Source organism: Pristis pectinata, chromosome 44 (assembly GCF_009764475.1).
Source record: "Pristis pectinata isolate sPriPec2 chromosome 44, sPriPec2.1.pri, whole genome shotgun sequence".
NCBI lineage: Eukaryota > Metazoa > Chordata > Chondrichthyes > Rhinopristiformes > Pristidae > Pristis > Pristis pectinata.
In genome coordinates this window covers 1677398-1698564 of record NC_067447.1, presented here as the reverse complement: position 1 = coordinate 1698564, position 21167 = coordinate 1677398, and the positions used below count along the sequence as shown (strand labels likewise).

At 47.7% G+C, this 21167-nt stretch overlaps 2 protein-coding genes across 2 annotated transcripts in view; both read right to left on the bottom strand.

Moving 5' to 3' along the window:
• Positions 1 to 7348, bottom strand: part of LOC127566655 (uncharacterized) — a 49401-nt gene extending 42053 nt beyond the window's left edge. Inside the window, exons 1-2 of the mRNA XM_052009170.1 lie at positions 6671 to 7348; positions 2379 to 2474 (exon numbers count right to left, since the gene is read on the bottom strand). Coding sequence (XP_051865130.1) covers positions 2379 to 2439 — 61 coding nt within the window. The 5' untranslated portion in view covers positions 2440 to 2474; positions 6671 to 7348. The remainder of the gene's footprint in view (positions 1 to 2378; positions 2475 to 6670) is intronic.
• Positions 7349 to 13707: 6359 nt separating this feature from the next.
• Positions 13708 to 20611, bottom strand: LOC127566654 (ribonuclease inhibitor-like). Its single transcript, XM_052009169.1, has 13 exons — positions 19621 to 20611; positions 18732 to 18818; positions 18406 to 18576; positions 17770 to 17943; positions 17446 to 17616; positions 17120 to 17290; positions 16792 to 16962; positions 16468 to 16638; positions 16142 to 16312; positions 15817 to 15987; positions 15491 to 15661; positions 15168 to 15335; positions 13708 to 14263 (listed from the first exon to the last, which is right to left on the bottom strand). Exons 1-13 carry the CDS (start codon positions 20295 to 20297, stop codon positions 14164 to 14166), a joined length of 2574 nt encoding a protein of 857 aa, XP_051865129.1. The 5' UTR covers positions 20298 to 20611; the 3' UTR covers positions 13708 to 14163.
• Positions 20612 to 21167: the final 556 nt, after the last annotated feature.

The following is a 21167-nucleotide window of genomic DNA, read 5'->3' as shown; positions in this document are numbered from 1 at the left end:
CCACATTCCGACCACTCTCTGCGTAAGAATTTGCCCCTCAGAAACCTTTGAATTCTTTGCCCTCTCACCTTAATCCTGTGCCCTCTAGTTTATGCTTCCTTTCCCTGGGAAAAAGACTTGAGTGCATTCACCCAATCTATGGCCTTCATGATTTTATACACCTCTGCAAGGTCACCCCTTAGTCTTCCCACGTTCCAAGCAACAAAGTCCTAGTCTGCCCAGTCTCTCCATATGACTCATGCCCTCGGTCATGGCAGCATTTTCATGAATTTTCTTTGTCTTCTTTCCAGCTTAATGGGATATTTCCTATAAGAGGGTAACCAAAACTCCATGCAATACACCAGGCGCGGCCTCACCAATCGCTTGTACCCGTCACCTGGTCGAAGCTTGTCAGTTCCTTGTTTACTGAGACTCCAAGGGAATGAGTCGCTTTACATGGACCAGAGCGACGGGCCTGACCACCGTCTCTCTCTCCACTCGCTCTGGTCTGACTTTGTTCTTTTCTCCCTGAAGACAGATCGCAAGCCATTGGGACACAGCTCTCAATACGACCTTCCTCGGTTGGTGAGATTCGAGAGGACCAGATCACAGTCACTCTCTCCACTCCTTCGGGTCTGACATTGGTCGCTTCTCCTTGAAGACAGATCACCCTCCACAGGGACACTTCTCTCAATATGACATTGCTCAATTGGCTAGAATCCCGCGACCTGATCACCGTTCCTTTCTCCACTCCCTCCAGTTTGAATTTTTTCTCTTCTCCCTGCAGACAGATCTACCAAGACAGGACCAGTGCTCTCAATACGATCTTGCTTTCGGCTTGTGAATCCTGTAATCTCATCATCTTCCCTTGGGTAGGCTGGTAAGATTCGCTTGAAAAAATTCTGCATCCGAATGAATTTCCCGCCTGAAAACTCAGGAAATGCAGGTTGCAGCAGAGTAATTCAGAACTGAACAAGACACAGGTGCAGAATGGGTGAGTGCGAGGTGAGCCTTATCACTGGGTGAGCAAATGCTGGAGGGGACAACGCTGGTGAGTATTAACTTGGTCACCTACAGGGTGATCATGTCGATAGCGGGTGATCAGACATGCCCACTCACAGAGAACACAGCAGGACAGGCACCATATTACCGATTAAACCTATATGGTGGGTGAAGGCACTGACGAATGGGAGGCCTTTCTTGCCATGCTGCAGATGATTCAGGCAACTCTGACTGGGATTATACCCCACAAGCAAGAACAAAGTCACACCGACCTACTGCTTATTCTGCTACCTTGTTTGTGCAAATGGACAACATGGGGTGTCCTCCAGTCTTCTGGCACCTCGGCTGTGGCTAAAAAAGTAGAATAATTGCCCACTGAGCCCCAGCCATATCCTCCGTTGTTTCTTCAGCATCCTGGGTCAGATCTCATCAGGCCATGGAGATTTATCCACCTGAATGTGCTCCAATATTTCCTACGCTTCCTCTCTCCTGATACAGATATGGTCCAGAATATCCGCACATCCCTCCCCCAACCCTGCACATCCTTCTCCCTGGTAAATACCGATCAGAAGTATTCATTTGGGACCTCGACCATTTACCCCGCCTTCACGTATCTATTACTCCTTTGGTCCTTGACGGGACCATACTTTTGTAGCTACATGATTGCTTCCAATATACTTGTTTTAGGTTTTACGATTCTCTTTAATCCGGATTCCCAAGTCCACTTCATGACCTCTTCCACCCTCCAAATTACCTTGTTCTCTCCGTTTTCTCTAATGAACCTCGAAGGACGTGGTCAACGATTTCTTGTCGCTTTGGTCGCTGAGAGGACTGACTCATTCATCTGCTTTAATGTAGTTTAATAAGGTTTTACAATTCTCCTTAATCCTACTTCCCAAGGGAGTTTCATCGCCACTTACACCGTTCTCATTTCTTTGTTCTCTCCTTTATCCCCGATAAACCACAATGGCCTCACGCGACAAGAATGTCTTTCCAGTGACATACTCTTCCTCTTTCCTCACCAAACCTTCAATCTCCGTTGTTAACCAGATTCCTTGATTCTTCTACTTGCAGAAACAGGCTGACTCTGAACTCTTACAATCTCGCTTTTCAACACGTCCCATTTCTCTCATGTTTCTCTCCCTCTGGCAGCTGCTCCCATTGACTGTGTCGGACCGGCCCATTGTCGCCGCTCCATTCCCAGTGACCTCCTGCTCCCCAATCACTACCTCTACGCCCATGAAACTGCCCACTGAGAGAGATCTGTTACAGAGCTCCTTCTAACTGTGCTCACCGCCCCTCAGCCCATCCACTCTTCCTTTGTGAGCTGCAGGTCCGGGAACCTGAACCGGACCCAATGTCAGGACGTTTGTATTTATCAGAATTCTCTCACCCACCCTTGTCCTTCCTTGTTGTTGTCGTCACTGGATCTCCTCCCCTGTCTGCACCTTCAGCCATTGTGGTGACCGGTGTTCACGGATTCGGACGCTCTGCTGTAAACAGAACATCATAAGGATAATCAGACAATGATGTACACGTTCGGGTAAAACTTGTCTTACCAATGGGGTCACGCACCATCTCCTGACTTGCTGAAGGCTTACAGTATTGTCTGTGTTTATTGCAGGAGGTGGAATTTGATGTTGATAAATTCATGTATCAACCTGATGCGAATTATTTCGGACATCCAGAGATGAGAAATAAATCAGGTAAACGCTGCTCTTCCGCCCTCAGCCCTGTTCGTTCATCACTTCTGTATTCAGGTACAAGACCCATGTCATATATCAGATCCTTAAAGCGTGAGGTGAGACATTATGTTGCAGTTGTATAAATCGTTGGTGAGGCGGAAATTGGTGTACCTTCAACAATTTTGAACAAGGTTTTATTTGAAGGAGTTCCGAAAAGATTTACGAGGATGTTGGCAGGATGGGAGGGACTGAGCCATAGGGAGAGGTTGCCCAGTTTAGATCTTTATTCCCTGGAACGTAGTAGAATGGGAGGATACCTCAAAGAAGTGTTTGAAATTATGAGAGGCATAGATTAAGTGGATGGTAACAGTCCTTTTCCCAGGATAGGGGAGTCCAAATCTGGTGGCCACAGATTTAGGGTGAGAGAGGATATATCTTAAGACCTGAGAGGCAAGTATTACACGCAGAGGTTGGTTAGTATGTGGAATGAGCTGCCAGAGGAAGTGGTTGAGGCTTGGGCAATGGGATCATTGAAAAGGCACTTGGATAGGTACATGGAGGCAACCCGGAAGGAAATGGGCCGAACGCAGTAAATTGGGGTTAGGTGGGTGGGCACCGGAGTCGGCATGGACTATCTGGGCCGAAGGGCCTGTGCCTGTGCTGTATTGCATTGTGACTCAATTCAACAAATTATCAAAGCAGCGTTTCCCCCTGCATTCGGTGTTCCATCTGCTCTATTGTCTGCTCTTTCTCTCTGCTCAGGCGCAGGGCCAAGAGAACAGTAACAGGGTGTAACATTTCCTTGCAGCTCAAGCAGGCTGTTACCATGGCAATGGAGGAAGTCACTCATCAAAAATAACTGAAAACGGAAATAACAAAATGTACATCACGTGTCCCCGAGACTCAGTGTGACAAAGGTCATCATTGAACCTTCAGCCGCATTTTCGAACTGTGAAGCAGCAATTCCAATGTTCACATTTACAACACCAGACCTCTCAGTCATTCAGTGAATCCACCGTCAGTTCGGGCTTTGAAGAATATTGAGCAGTGTCACAGCTCCAGAAGCAGATCCGTCAAACACGCACATTGCTGCAAACATACCTCCTCAAAAAAGCACGGGGCGGGGTGGGGGGGCGGGCATTGAAATCATCTACTATTGAATTTTGTGGAGAAACCCTCTTGTCTAATTTCTTCAACTCAATCACAAAATAAGGTCTTCATCCATATATTTTTTTTTAAAATATTGCACTGAATGGGCCAACGCCTCTCGGCCCAGATCACTGTGCAAGGTCCTACACACAGACATCTGGAGACTCCTCCCTCAACGTTAATAAACACCACAAAGTCTTGTCCTCCAACAGAGAGAAGGGGCCAAGTGTCATGTTACCTGATTTAATGATGACACGGAGATACTGGCGGCGTGGGGTTGGGGGAGGGTTATTGTGTGTTGGTCATAAAGAGGCAGCAAATAGATAAAGAAAGGGTAGCTGAGGGGCAAGAAGTTGACAGGTGGAGTATAATGTGGGAAAGGGTGAGGTTATCAATGTATCAATGAAGAAACGTGAAGATATTGTTCAAGTGAAGTGAAACTGCGGCAAGGAATCTGGGGTTTCCAGCGTCTTAAACATAGTTTGAATGGGCATACAGCAGTTGATAAGAAAGGCCGGTGCAATGTAGACCTATATTGCAAAGAATACGGGCCACGAAAGAAAGGGGAGTTTTTAATGCCACTTCACCTGGTGCTCCGAGAACACAACTGGAGCATTTGGGGCCACCTTGGTCTCTATATTTTAGGAACAATATCTTCACATTGGAGGCAGTGCAAAGGTTTACCAGTTCAATCCTGGGATGAGGGGGTTCACATATGAAGAGACTGAGCAGGTTGGGATATATTTATTGGCAGTTGGAAGGGGAGGTGATCATACTGCAATAACAACATGGAACATGGGAGCAGGAGTCTGTCACTCTGTCCCTGAAGCCCACCTCGCCATTCAATAAGATCGCGGACTAACCTGCCCTCGGCTCACATCAGTTCCCAAAGCTCTCAGATCCATGGACTGCCAAAACCATCAAATACCCCCAATGATCCCGATTGCACTCCACTCGAGGATAGAGAATTCCAGAGAGTCACATCCCTCTGAAAGACGTTCCTCCACACCTCAGTTTCAACTGACGATTCGCTCGCCATCTCACTGTATCCCTTCAATTCAAATTCTCCCACCAGTACGAACATCTCGACATCTACCCTTCTCTGCAACCAGGGGATGTTTTTCGACATCAGCCCTGGCTGTTCTAAACGTCAAGAATATATAGACCTTACTTCCTCAGCCATTCACAGAACATAGAACTGTACTGCTCAGGAAAAGGCTTTTAGGCCCACCATGTGTGTGCTGAACATGATGCCAAATTAAACTAAGTCTCTTCTGTTTGCACACGATCCATATGACATAGAAAATTAAACAGCACAGGAACAGGACCTAGGGTCCATGATGTTGAGCCCAATTAACCTAATCCTTCCTTTCCCTGTCAAATTTGTGTTTACTTAAGGGCCTCTTAAACTGTTTCCCTGGCAGCAGGTTCCAGGCATTTATTATAGGACAAACCCCCACCCCCGCCACACTTCCCCACTCTCTGCTTGGCACCTTTGTAGTTGAACTGTCTGACAATCTGCCTTGAATATCTTCAGTGCATCCACCTCCACAGCTCTCTGGGGGTGGGAATACCAAAGGGTCATGGTCCAATTATCTTCTGATCATATTCTCTTCACTGTCAGTTCCCAACAGCTCTCACCCCTCAGCCATTCACGCAATCCATCGTCAGTTCCAGATCTACATAACGGCGTCTCTTCGACAGAAGTAAATCAAATAACTGGATATGTTACTGGGAATTCAACTTGTCTGATCCAGAGGTCCAGGGGAGGAGGGAGAGGAGGTGTGCAAATCTCACTGTTATTAATTCTGCGGTGAAACCCGCGACGTCTCCTTATTTGCCCGGATAAATCACTCAACATGTGTGAATCCAAATAGGTTTCAATGAAAGGATGAACATTGGCCAGAGGTGGTCAAGCCCCACTGACCCCATCAAGACTTCCCCACAATCAGCTGGGGGCTGATGACTCAAACGGGAAAAGCACGACACAGCCGAGTGCACCAACAGCCAGACACAGACGGAACTGCTTGTCTAAATGTCATGTAAATGTTGGTATTGTCCCTGCCTCTCCATCGGTATGGGTGTATTGGGCAGAGTCTGCGGAAGGGAGGGTAGAGTGAACTCAGAGTGAAAAGTTAAGTATGAAAAGTAATAGTGTATTTTGAATTTACATTTAAAGCTGCACAGCCCTCAATATCCCGCATTCTCACAATGCAAAATGACATCTTATGCGATTAGTTGTATTTCCTCTTGATATGAACGGGCATCGTAATAAAAATGCTGTCCAATTTTTCACTCCAGTACCTGCCTTTTAGCATCAAGTTGCTGCTGAGAGCTGTTCGAATGTAATTCTCAGTGAATTCTCGTGCAGAGCCAGAGGGGCCCAACACGTCCATGCCCACAACAGTGCCTTCCTTACCTAGTCCCGTTTGCCTGGATTTGGCCCCTATCCTTGTAAAACTTCCTTGTCCCTGTACTTGTCTGAATGCACTTCTGCCCGCCTCAATCACCTCCTCTGGCAGATCCTTAAAAACACCCACCAGCCTGTGTGTGCAAGAACGTGCCTCTCGGGTCCCTTTTTAAATATTATCCCCTCACTTAAACCTATGTCCTCTAAATTTTAGACTCTCCGAAGCTCGGAAAAAGAATGCGAACACACAACTTTTCATGATAGATAAACTTCTGTAAGGTCACAACCTCAGCCTCCTATACGCCGAACGATTCTAACTTATTCAGTTATTTTGTCACAATTCCATTTTTTGATCAACTCACTCTACGGCACCACAGGGGTCCCGCATTGGCAGTTTCGGTTGGAAGAATACCATAATTTTTCCCGGGATATTCTGTCTCCTTACCTTCTGCTGAACTCCGGCTTCTCGATCCAGTCAGCCCGAGTAAGTCAGCGGTGTGAGCCTTCACGGGAAAACGGACACTCCCTGGGTAAACAGTATTTCCTTATCACATCGACAAACAGGACTTTAACCTCGTCAGCACATACTTTCCACACCCTGTTCACCGCTGCAGTTCTTGCACTGAATCACTCTCATTCAAAGACAAAATAGTTCTAACACAGAATTCAATCTAAAATCACGAATTCTGCTCATAATGTCAATCTTACATTTCCCTCAGCTCATCCATCTGCAACCTGGAACAGTCCAGGGAGATTCGCGGCGGGCAGCTGGGTTCTGTCTGTTTCGTGGCCTTGGCAGTTCCGTTTACTGTTCACCTTCATGTCGCCATTTTACTGTCAGACTCGACGCCCCAGTGACGGTGGGGGACAAAGGTCGCTGTGAGCTCTCCAAGCATAAGCCGCGGAAGAGAGGGCAGCGTGAAACAGCGGAGTGTTAGTTCTTCGGAACGATCTTTGTTTTTTGAAGACTCGCTGTTCCTTTCTCCAGATTCTGTCTCTGCACCTCCATCCGGGAGCAGGACCGATCCGGGCATCGGAATCTTTATAAACTCGTCCTCAACAATAATCCTCTGTGCGGGTTGTAAAAGGGCTGTAACTGGGCCGTGACTGTAACTTCCTGCAACCAAACTCCTGAGAATTAGCGAACATGTGTAGCAAGATAAGAATGTTATTGACCGTCAGTCTGTTGATCACTTACTGGAAACAAGTCGGCTTATCACAGAGTATCTGGTCACTTCACCTTCAAAGAGTCACAGATTCATACAGCACGGAGACAGTCCCTTCGTCCCCAATGGGCCATGCCGACCAATATACTCCCATTTGCCAGTGTTTGGTACAGAGCCTTCGAATCCTTACCAATCTTGACTTGATAGAGGTGTACAAGATGATCAGAGGCATAAATCGAGTGGACAGTCAGAGACTTTTTCCCAGGGCGAGAATGGATAACACGAGGGGACATATATATTAGTTGATTGGAGGAAGATATAACGGGGATGTCCGAGGTATGTTTTGTTGCATCGAGAGTGATGGGTGCATGGAACACACTGCCAGCAGAGGATGTGGGGGAAGATACATTAGAGACATTTAAGAGACTCTTAGTTAGACACATCAATGATAGAGGAAGGGGTCTGTGTGGGAGGGAAGGATTAGTTAGATCTTGGAGCAGGATAAAATGTCGGCACAACATTGTGGGCTGAAGGACCTGTATTGTGCTGTAATGTCCTATTTTATATGTTCAGTCCATGCACCTGCCTAACTGTCTTTTGAAAGTTGTTATTGTACCTGCCTCAGCCACGTCTTCCGGCAGCAGGTTGCACAGATCTCGCACGCTTTGTGTACGTTTCACCCCATCTATACCCCTTATGTTTTTATGCACCTGTATAAGATGACCTCTCATTGTCCTACGCTCGAACTAATAAAGCCTTAGTCTGTCCAAACCCCCCGTGTAACTTAGTCCTGCAAGTCCTGGTGACATCCGTGTCACTCGTTTATGCACAGTTTCCAGTTTAGTAACATCTTTCCAAACTTCTAAGTGTGTTCTCACTATCGTCCTGTTCAACCGCACCATAATCACCCAACTTTTGCACTCAGTGCCCTGACTTCTGGAGGTCAACGTTACCAAAGCCTTTTTAGCCGCGCTTTCTGCCTGTGAGTCCACTTTCAGAGAACCATGTCCCTGTACTCCAAGGTCCCTCTGTTCTACAACACTCCCCATGGCCCTGCTGTTCACTGTGGAAATCCTACCTGAATTTGTCTTTCCAAAATGCAACACTTGGCATTTTCCAATCGGCCACTTATTCAGCTGATGAAGATCCCGCCGTAATTTTTCACGACCTTCTTCATTGCCAACTGCACCACCTATTTTAGTTTCATCATTAAACTTACCAACCGTGGTATGTACATACTTATCCAAGTCACTGATAGAGATGACATATAATAATGGACCCAGAACCGACCCCTGAGGTACTCCACTAGGCACGGGCCTCCAGTCCGAGAAACAACCTTCCACTACCACACTCTACTTCCTACCATCAAGCCAATTGTGTATCCAATCATCCAGCTCTCCCTGATTCCATGAGATCTAAATTTCCATTGAATCCTACCACGAGGAACCTCACCAAAATGTTTACTGACATCCGTATCAACTGCGTCTACCTCCCTGCCTTCATCAACTTTCTTGCTCATCCCTTCAAAATTCTCAATCAAGGTCGTAAGACATGAGCTCCTACGCACAAAGCCATTTTGACTATCCCTAATTAACCCATGTATTTTCAGAAGTACGTAAATCTTATCCATTAAAATCCTCTCCAGTAACTTACCGTACATCTGTTAAACCTTCTGGCCTGGAGGTCCCAGGTTTTTCTTTGCCGCCCTTCTTAAATAAAGACACAACTTTCGCACCCCTGCAGTCTACGGCCCCTCACCCGTGGCTAACGGTGATGCAAATATCTCAGCTGGGGCTACCACCATTTCTTCTCCAGCTTCCCACAGTGGTCTTGGATATACCTTGTCAGAGCCTGGAGAACTTTCTAACGACATACATTTCAAAGTGTCCAGAAGCCCTTGCACTCTAATGCGCACCATCCTCAAGACCTCCCCATTTACTTTTTCCTCGTTTCGAAGTCTTCATGTCTTCCTCCACGGTAAAAACAAAGGGGAAATATTCATTGTGGACCTTGCCAATCTCCTGCTTCTCCACATAAAGGTGTCACTTTTGGTCTTTTGTGTGTGTGTGGGGGGGGAGTCTCTCTATTCTTTTTCTGGTTGGATTTTTCGTCTTAGTGTGCTTGTAAATCTCTTTGCATTTTCCTTAACCTTGTCTGCCAAGGTTATCACATCCGACCCTTTCTGCCCCTCTTGAGAAATCTCCTTCATCGTTTATACTCCTGCAGGGATTCACGATCCCCGATGCCTGTACCTGACCCATGACTCCTGGTTTTGCCCGGCCAGGTCCTAAATATCCCTCATCAGTCAGGGTTTCCTTCTCCTACCAGCCCTGCCCTTCACGTTAACAGGAACGTGGACACCATGAGCTCTCCCTATATCACCTTTAAGTGCCTCCCATTTACCTGTGGTCCCTTTCCCTGCAAACTATTCTAATCATCCTTTGTAAGCTCCTGTGTCATACCATCAAAATTCACCTTGCCCCCATTTAGAACGAACTTGTGGACCAGTTCTTTCCCTTCCATTACGCTTCAGAGACAGATGGATTGATGGTCACTGATCCCAAAGTTATTCCCCGCTGTCACATCATCACCTGCGAGAGTATCATCACCTGCATTACACAAGAGTAAGTCAAGCTTTGCCCTCTCCCCAGCCGGTCCCTCTGTTTGTTGCACAAGGAAATGTTACCTTTCCCCTCTGGCAGTGGCAGCCGTGACCGAGTGACAGCTCGCCCTCAGTGAAGTTTCAGCTGGCTAGACATTTCCACCGTGCTCGGCATCAGATTGTCCGTCTCCCTCTCAGCTTCATCACCCATAACCTATTTAAGGTACTGGAGAGGCGGAGAAACTGAAGGGGAAACAAATCTATACGTTGGGCCTGATGGAAATTGTGCCGATGATACAATTCACCATAAAATCCAACGATAGACTTCTAATTACCCGCCCTCGGAGAAAGAATCACCATTGGGGCCAGGAGGCAGTGGCCAGAAGACGCGGAACCACCCAGCGAACCGTTATCCACTGCTTGTTCTCCCGAGCTCCAGCCACCACAGCTGCAGGAACGCAGTCCCACTTCGACCAAGGAGCAGTCTTCCCGCTGCCGGATTGGTGGCGGGTTGTCTCCTCGACTGTTCTGTTCCTGTTGCGAGCGCTGTTAAAATCCAGGGAACCACTGAGCATCCTCAGTCAATGGAAGTAGACTGCTTGCCACCCCAGCTGTCACCGGGGGCCTGGCTAGGACCGGGATCGGAACAGTTGGAGGTGAGGATCCAGCTGACTCTGCTAAGATGTTCCGAGTGGGGGTTCTCCATCACATTACCTGCCTGGCGCAGCTAAAATGGGGATTTAAGCGTCTCCCTTGGTCACAAAAAGAAGGAAAGAACGTCGGCCAGGGAGATGAGAGCACGAAAGTAGGCCGAGGCAGACGGGAGGCAGAGGGAGACGAGAGAAGGAGATCGGGTACGGAGACGAGCGGAGAGTGAGAGAGAGAGAGCAGAGAAGGTGCGAGATCGAGGTGAGAGAGAGAGAGGAAGTGAGAAATAATGAGATAGAGAGAGAGAGAGTAGAGAGAGAGATAGGGATCAACAGACACACCATAGTGCAAATCGAATGGCGACACAGCCAGCTGACGGCGAGTCTCCAGCTTCCAACAAACATATTACTGCAGACACATGATGCTGCAGACGCTGGATTCTGGAGCGGTTAGAGGTGCCCTCTAAGTCAGAGCTTTCCTCTACAGACAACACATCACCCTCAACGTACGCTGCCCTCGGGAAGGCTGCCGGGGGTGAGGGGCGTGGAGGGTGCGAGGATACGGTCACGCAACCTGTTTGCAGACTGTAAATTTGCAAAGGGTGTGTGGATACGGATACAAGGGCCCGTGTTCCGGTTCATCCCAGCAGCTGCGTGACAGACGACTCTCTGATCTCCGGGCTGTTGCCGGGGACACACACCGAGAGACATCAAGTGCTACTGGAAGGTCATCAACTCGGTGAAAGACTCCCTTTGGTCTGCCCGAAACTTGTTAGTCTCCCAGCAAAGCGAGATGTCTGAAAGGGAACGCTGCCGACTGGCGCAGTCCCGGCTGCAGGAGTAGGTGCTGAGGGACGCACTGAAGCTCGGTGCAGCCAATGCAAACGCTATGTGGGAAAGGACCACAGTTTAGGCCCATTCAGTTACAGCACATGGAAAGGCCGATTTGGGTGGGGAATATCCTGGAGCAATGAAAGGGTTTTCGCCTCAGCGAGCCTCCTTAGGGCAACGATGCTGTTTTTGTTTGATTTTTTTTTTCTCTTTAGGTTTTACACTATGGAATGTGACAAGCATGAATGTTAAACTTTTGTATTTTACATGTTTACATCCTTTTTACATATTTTCATTTTGAATAAAGTCCATTCTGACGGAGTTATGGGGAGGATATTCAATCCCTCGACCCTATAACACACACGGAGACAGGAGGAGGACATTCAATCCCTCGACCCTCTAACACACACGAGGAAAGGGGGAGGACATCCAATCCCTCGACCCTGTTACAGACACGGAGACAGGAGGAGAACATTCAATCCCTCTACCCTGTTGCACACGCGGAGACAGGAAGAGAAATTTCAATCCCTCGACCCTGTTGCACACGCGGAGACAAGGGTAGGACATTCAACCCTTCGAGCCTGTTACACAAACGGAGACAGAGGGTGGTCATTCAATCCCTCGACCCTGTTACGCACACCGAGACAGGGTAAGGACATTCAATCCGTCGACCCTGTTACACAAACCGAGACGGGTCAGAATATTCAATTCCTGGGTACTGTTACACACACAGAGACAGGGGGAGGACAGTCAATCCCTCGACCCTGTTGCACACATGGAGACAGAGGGAGGGTATTCAACCATTTGATCCTGTTACACACACGGAGGCAGGAGGAGGACATTCAATACCTCGCTCCTCTTAGACACACGGAGACAGAGGGAGAATATTCAAACCTTTGATGCTGTCACACATGGAGACAAGGGCAGGACATTTATTCCCAGACCACTGAGCCCCTCCGGGACATCATCCCATTCAATTACCAACACACCCCTGCCACCGGCAACAACCTTTCAGTCGCCAGCATCACATTGTTATCTCTGGCTCCACAGCTCATGGGCCAAAGCCCGGGTCTTTTCAATCGGTTTAAATGTCAGTAGGGCAGCTCCATTTTAAACTTCCCAGGACCAAAACCGGATCGGTCTTCCCAGGTGATGAACAGTCGGAAGAAGCAAAGTCTAACAGCGATTTGGAGGTCCGTGTACATTGATTCCTAACATGTACTGAGCCGTTACAGAAATCTATCAGCAAGGCCGAGGAAGACTGCTGTCCGTGTCTCAGGTGCTGTGGATGGAATAGAGCTCTGTTTCGGTGATACAAAGCCCTGGGGTGCCCATCCCTGTAGCACAGAGAGCGGTTTCTACAACCCAGAGCGGTGCAGACCGGTTTCGGAGTGAGGGGAGGGTGGACTGACCACAGTCATCCTGGAGTTACATTGTACGGGAAGATTAAGACAGAGGCTGTCTTCACTGGGATGTGGGAAGTTGAGGAATGTTCTGATTGAGGTTTTGGGATATCAGCGGGGATCCGGTAGAGGAGACGGAGAGAAGCCATTCCAACGCGGAGTCTGGCACTCGAGGGCAGAGACTGAATACTAGAGGCCGGAGCCTCAGCCCGGACTCCCCAAAGTTGTATGAAGCAAGTTACATTTTCTTCTCAAATCATCCGAGATCATACACCATGTCAGGAACTGGCAACTGTTCGGTGATTTCACCATCGGAACGATAACCTGAACACTCAGCAATATTTTATTTTGTGGGCAAAATCAGATCTTCACGGATTATTTCCGATCACGCAAAATTAACACGATGAAACAGTGACGGACAGGTTAACTGATCAGTCCCGTTTGTACATCAGGGCGACCGCTGATTATTAAATTCCAGCCGCACTGTCCTCAGCAAAGTGACCAAAAGAACGGTATCCGGAGAGAGCCCATTATCCCGCCCTCCGGGGACGCATTGTTATTATTGGTGGCCCAGCACGAGCCCCACCCTGGGTTCTTCCTGTGTAATTCTCCGGGTCCCCACTGGGGGCATACTTTTCTCTCAATTGCATCTTTTTATTAGTTTCCAAATTAATAAAGATTAATATCTAACATCGATGATTGAACATGTAATACAAAGAGATCAAGAGAAGAATCATGACATGGATAATCATAAAGAAAAATAAAATATAAGAAAAATCTTTATATCTCACGATCACTTAGAAGATGAATATAATATAAAAGAAAGGAAAAAAAAGATTTATTGTGTATATGAAAGAAAAGGAAAAATATCCCCAAGTCAATAAAAAATTGTAAATAATATGTCAAACCAAACTAAAAAGAAAATTTCCAAAAGAAAAGACGAAAATAAGGAAAAATAAAACTGGAATGAAATTTCTCAGTAGAAACAGAGCAATATGATGTCGTCAACTCCGTTACTCGAAATTGAAAAGTTATTGAAAAGGGATCTCTATCATATGAAAGTACTGAATAAATGGGACTCCAAGGGGGGAATTCGAGCCGTATATCCGACACCAGCTGCTCGGTGCGGCCGGGCGGCTTGGTCACTTCACAGCAACACCACCTCTGACGTCACAACGACCCCACTCCACCTGGGAACTGCGAGGGTTGAAACCCGGAGAGCACACTTTTAGAGGGGAGGGCGGAAAATCTTCCAGAAGTATCACCATCCCACGGGAGGTGATGTTTGTTCATTGAAATGTGCCCAGTTTCACTGTCACTCCAGGTCTGGACTTCAGCAGGGTCCGCAATTCATTCTGGCCCAACCGACTGAAATCATTCCCCATCAGCCTGAAATATAAAAAATAAGTGAATAATAAGGAGAAATAGAACCTTAGAACCATACGCGCAAAACGGGCCGATCGGCCCACCATATTGTGCCGTCCATCAAACCACCCTCACACTATCTAACCTTTCCTCCCGCATATCCCTCTATCTCACAATCCTCCATGTGCCTATCCAACAAACTCTTGATCCTGTCCAATGTATCTGCCTCCACCACCACCCGGGCAGTGCATTCCATGCACCACCCACTCTCTGGGTGGAAGACCCTCCCCCTGACATCTCCCCTGAACCTCCCACCCATAACCTTAAAGCCATGACCTCTCGTCTTGAGCATTGGTCCCCTGGGAAGGAGGCGCTGGCTGTCTACTCTATCTATTCCTCTCAATATGTTATATACCTCTGTCATGTCTCGTCTCATGCCCCTCCTTTGCAGTGAATAAAGCCCTAGCACCTTCAGCCTGTGTTCATATTCCATAAACTCTAATCCAGGCAGATTAAACAGATTACACAACAGTGTGAATAACTTGGACTGCGGTTAATATTTCAAACCTGACAGAAAAATATCACCAGATACCAGACTGGGCGGCACGGTAGCGTAGCGCTTAACGCGACGCTATTACAGCGCCAGCGATCGGGGTTCGATTCCCGTCGCTGTCTGTAAGGAGTTTGTACGTTCTCCCGTGTCTGCGTGGGTTTCCGCCGGATGCTCCGGTTTCCGCCCACATTCCAAAGACTGACGGATAGTTTAATTTGGGGTTTAAAATGGGCGGCGCGGACTCGTGGGTCCAGAAGGGCGTGCTACCACGCTGCAAATAATGGTATAAAAACAAAAAGCCAGGGAATCCGCTGATATTTCATCACTTTAAACAATAATAAATGAAAAACCATAAACAATGACACCAACACACACCAAATCCGCTGCAGACTCGGAAGGGTCAGGATGAGGCGGCGTAGAGCGGGGACACATACGTCCGTCAGCGAGTTGAAACTCATCTCCAGCTCCGTCAGTGAGCGGTTTGTACTGAGAGCGGAAACGAGATCTTCGGCACCAGCATCTCTGAGACCGACATTGTAAAGCCTGTAAATTAGAGAGAGTGAGGGTGAAAGACACAGAGAGTCAGGCGACGGTGCAAATCCCCAACGTTTATCAGTAACACAATTACTGACCACATTAATATTCAGTTTCAGACACTCAGTAACTGTAAACACAATCTGGCACAGTCTGGGACTTACTCCAGTCTCTGTATATTGCACTCCGGATTACTCAGAGCCGCAGACAGCAGTTTCACTCCTGAATCTCCCAGGGAATTGCCAGTCAAGTCCAACTCCGTCAGCGACAGCTGTGTACTGAGAGCCGAGGCGAGAAACTCGGCAGCAGAATCTGTCAGGCCGACATGATCTAGACTAGAGATGAGAGAGAGTGAGGGTGAAGGACACAGAGAAACAGGAGATGATGTAAATCCCCAGTGTTTATCAGTGACTCAGTTACTGACCAGATGAATGTTCAGTGTCATACACCCAGTGATTGCAAAGACAATCTCTCACAGTCTTGTACTTACACCAGTCTCTGTATTTCATACTCCGGGCCCCGCAGAGCTGCTGACAGCAGTTTCACTCCTGAATCTCCCAGCTCATTAAAGCCAAGGTTGAGCTCAGTCAGTGATTGGTTTGCACTGAGTGCGGAGACGAGATCCTCGACACCAGAATCTGTGAGACCCACACGCCGCAGCCTGGAGATAAGATAGAGTGAGGGTGAAGGACATAGAGCGACAGGAGGTGGTGCAAATTCCCAGTGTTTACAGTAACACATTTACTGATCGCATTAATGTTCGGTGTCAGACACCCAGTGACTGCAAACACAATCTGACTCTGTCTGGGACTTACACCAGTCTCTGTATTTTGTATTTGGTGATTCTCAGAGCCTCAGCCAGTAGTTTCACTCCCGAATCTCCCAGTTCATTTCCACGCAGCTCCGCTTGCATTGGTGAGTTGCTTTTACTGAGAACGGAGACAAGATCCTCGGAGCAATCAGCTGAAAGAATGGCTTCATCCAGCCTAGAGTTCAGACATGGTGAGAGGGAAGGTCACATAGAGACAAGAGACGGTGTAAATCCCCAGTGTTTATCAGTAACACAATCACTGATCACAGTAATGTTCAGTGTCAGACACCCAGTGATTGTAAACACAATCTCTCACAGTCTGGTACTTACTCCAGTCTCAGTATCTTGCACTCCGGATTCCTCAGAGCCGCAGCCAGCAGTTTCACCCTTGAATTTTCCAGTTCGTTGCTACACAGGTTCAATTCCATCAGTGATCGGTTTGTGCTGAGAGCGGAGACGAGATCCTCAACACCAGAATCTGTGAGACCGACACTATCCAGCCTGAAAATGAGAGAGAGTGAGGCTGAAGGACACGGAGCCAGGAGGCGCTGCAAATCTCCAGTGTTTATCCGTTACACAATTACTGACCACATTAATGTTCAGGGTCAGACACCCAGTGACTGTAAACACAATCTCTCACAGTCTGGGACTTACCACAGTCTCTGTATTTCACACTGCGGATTACTGAGAATAGCAGACACCAGTTTCACTCCCTGATCTCCCAGCTTATTACACCCGAGATTCAACTCCGTCAGTGATCGTTTTGTACTGAGAGCGGAGAGGAGATCCTCAGCACCAGAATCCGTGAGACCGACACCCCACATCCTGTACATGAGAGAGAGTGGAAGAGTAAGGGTCACCGAGAGACAGTAAACGGTACAAATCCCCACTAATTATTAGTAACACAATTACTGACCACGTTAATTCTCAGGGTCAGACACCCAGTGACTGTGATCACAACCTCTCACAGACTGGTACTTACTTCAGTCTCTGTATTTTACGTTTCGTAATTTTCAGAGCCGCAGCCAGCAGCTCCACTCCTGAATCTCCCAGTTTATTATCATTCAGATCTAGGTCCAACAGTGAGTCATTTCCACTGAGAGCGGAGACACGTTCGTTGGTGTAAGAAGCCGAAAGACTGGCTCCATCTAGCCTGGAGATGGGAGACAGAGAGGGTGAGGGACACATAGAGACAAGAGACGGTGCAAATCTCCAGGGTTTATCAGCAACACAATTGCTGACTACATTAATGTTCAGTGTCAGACACCCAGTGACTGTAAACACAAGATCTCACAGTCTAGCACTTACCGCAGTCTCTGCAGTTTGCACTTCGGGTCTCTCAGAGCCGCAGACACCAGTTTCACTCCCGAATCTCCAAATTTATTTCCACTCACGTCCAGCTCTGTCAGTGATCGGTGTGTACTGAGAACAGATATGATCTCCTCGATACCAGTATATGTGAGACCGAGATTCTTCAGCCTGGAGATGAGAGAGAGTTAAGGGGAGAGACACAGAGAGACAGGAGACGTTCCAAATCCCCAGGGTTTATCAGTAACACAATTACTGACCACATGAATGTTCAATGTCAGACACCCAGTGACTGTAAACACAATCTCACAGTCTGGTACTTACCACAGTCTCTTTATTTTATATTTGGTGATTTTCAGAGCTGCAGCCAGCAGTTTCATTCCCGAATCTCCCAGTTCCCCATCATATAGGTGCAGGTGCATCAGTGGGTCGTTCGTACCGAGAGCGGAGTCATGAACCTCGGTGCAATCATCCCAAAGACCTTCTTCATCCCACAGCCTGGAGATGACAGAGAGTGTTGTTCAAAGACATAGAGAGACAGGAGATGAGAAAAATCCACCATGATGGCGCAAGAACAGCTTCTACCCCACTGTGATAAGACATTTGAACGCTTCCCTTATACAATGTGATGGACTATGACGTCACGATCTACCTTGTTTTGGCCTTGCACCTTATTGCACTTCACTTTCTCTGTAGCTGTGATAACTTACTCTATACTGTTGTTGTTTTTACCTGTACTACCTCAATGCACTCTGTACTAACTCAATGTAACTACACTGTGTAATTAATTGACTTGTACGATCAGTTTGTAAGATAAGCGTTTCCCTGCACCTCGGTACGAGTGACAATAATAAACCAATACCAATACTTATGATCAGTAACACAATTACTAACAACATTAATGTTCAGTGTCAGACACCCAGTGACTACAAACATAACCTCTCACAGTCTGGGACTTACTCCAGTTGCTGTATTTTACACAGCGGATTCCTCAGAGCTGATGAAACCAGTTTTACGGCAGAAATTCCCAGTTTATTGCCACTCAGGTGAATTTCCATCAGTGATTTGTTTGTACCGAGCGCAGAGGCGAGATCCTCAGCACCAGAATCTGTGAGACCGATATCCCCCAGCCTGAAGATGAGAGAGAGTGAGGGTGAGGGACACAGAGCGTCAGGAGACGATGCAAACCCCCAGGGTTTATCAGTAACACAATTACTGACCACATGAATGTTCAGTGTCAGACACCCAGTGACTGTAAACACAATCTCTCATAGTCTACGACTTACCACAGTCTCTGTATTTTACACTCCTGGACTCTCAGAGCCGCAGAAACCAGTTTCACTCCCGAATCTCCCAGTTTATTGCTCCCAAGTCTGAGCACAAACAGAACAATTGAGGAAGTAAGTGATTCAATCCGTGCGTTTGACCGAATTTCTCCCACTCATATATTTCAGGAAATATTAAAACCTTCTGGAAGTGACTTACTGGAGTTCCCACCACTGTGAATGACTCGCACTGCCCAGATCCAATGTATTCACGTAATGTCAGTAATCTAGTCGGAAGAGTGATCCCTCTGAACGCTCCTCATTCTGTCTCAAGCCCTGACGATGAGTGGGGCGGGGGGAAGAGTCACACAGGTTGGGAGAGTGAGCAGAGTCCCTAGGAAGTGGGTGGAGAGTACAACAGAGGGGAAAGTGTGGGTTGGGAGAAAGGATTAAACAGAGGAGACAGCGGAAGAGAGATACCACACGAGGAGGGAGGACAGGTGAGGATAATTCCAGGGCGATCGGAGCTGATTCCCACAGAGACATTTCTCTCCCTATCCTAGTGATGCTCTGGTGACCCCCTCCTGTCCCTACCCGGGAAGAGGATGGGGAGCTCCGGCACACCAGTGCTGCAGTCAGTGGCAGTGCTGGTGTCAGGAACAGTGAGAGACAATGGTCAATGTAGTTTCATACGCAGTGAGAAACACGTCCATTCATCTGATCTGATGAAGTATCCAACATCTCATCGCAAGGAACCACTGAACCCTCCGGTCCTCAGGGAATTACTGACCGATTCTTTGGTTATTTGTCACAATACTTCACATTCTGCGTTTCTACATTTTTTTTATCCAAACTCTTCCCTTTCCAATTCAGTTTTACATTTCAGATACAGAGATAAATTAACGGTTACCTCAACTCCCAACATTTGTGCAACACGGGTACCAGCCGCTGGAGTCCTTCACTCTCAATATGGCAGTTGTCCAGATCGAGGCGTTTTATTGTATCACAGAACCCAATGACATGGGTCAGGACCGCGCAGTCAATCGGTGTCAGGTGACATTCACAGAATGAAATCGTTTCCACCGATCCCGTTGCGGCCTGAGCCAGCCCACGGTTCTGAGACTCAAACAGGTAGTGCAGTGTGTTCAGGAGGCTCCTTCTACCATATTGACTCCGTGTGTTTCCACTCTGGCGTATCACCTCCTCCTTCACCCAGTCAATCACTCGGCAGATTGTTTGATGGGGAAATGGACCCATAAACTCCTCCAGGCGCCGAGCTGACGCTGGGGAGGAGAGACCAGCAACAAAACGGAGAAATACCTCAAATCGCCCATCTGTTGTGCTGTGGGCTTCAGTGAGGAATTTCAGGATAGACCCAGGATCTGGAGTCAGGAATAGTGCGAGTGCGGCGGCAAACTCTTGGATGGTGAGGTGTGGGAATGTGTACACCACGCTCCGGCCAGAATCCTCTCTCTCCAAAAGTTCCATCAGGAAGCCGGACAGGAACTGGGAAGGCTGCAGATTGTACTCGATCAAATCTCCATCTATGAACACAATCTTCCTCTCGGACACTGCTGTGAAGGCCATTTGACCAACCCTCAATAACACATCACGGGGGCTTTCAATCTCACGGCTGTGGTTTTTCAGGATGTTGTAAATATAGTAGGAATATAGTTGGGTGATGGTCTTGGGAACTCGCTGCGGGTCCCTGTCTCTGTGTGAAGAAGGGTCCCAGTGCCAGACCCAGGATCCAGCAGTAGGAGGGGTTGTAGCTCATGGTGTACAGGATCTCGTTCTCCTCCATGTGTTTGAAAACAGCTGCTGCCACGGTCTGATCTTCAAAAAACCTGTTGAAATATTCCTTCCGTTCCTCACCCACAAATCCCAGGATTTCAGCCCACACGCTCATCTCCGCCTTTTCCAATAAATGTAACGCAGTGGGGCGGGTGGTCACCAGCACTGAACAGCCTGGCAGCAGCTTGTGCTGGATTAAACTATACACAATGTCAGACACTTCACACCACCACTCGGGATCTGTGCACGTGTGCTGAGGTTCTGTGTCTCTCCGACTGTCAGAAAAATCGATTCTGTGTTTGAATTCATCTAAACCATCGAATATAAACAGCAACCCTTCTTTGTTTTTCCACAGCTTTTCCAGAACATTCCTCAAGTAAGGATACTGATCCAGAATCAGTCCACTCAGTGTTATTCTACCGTCAAAGGAGTTTAAATCCCTGAACTTGAAACTGAAGACAAATTGAAATTGTTGGTATATTTTCCCCGTGGCCCAGTCATAAACAATCTTTTGCACCATAGTTGTTTACCCGATTCCCGGGACTCCGGCCACTGCTGCCGAACTCCCAGATTTGGATTTACTCCGGGATAAACTGCTCTGGAACAACTGGTCAGTCCGGATTTTTTCCAGTTCTCCGCCCAGCTGTTCCTCTCTCCGCACTT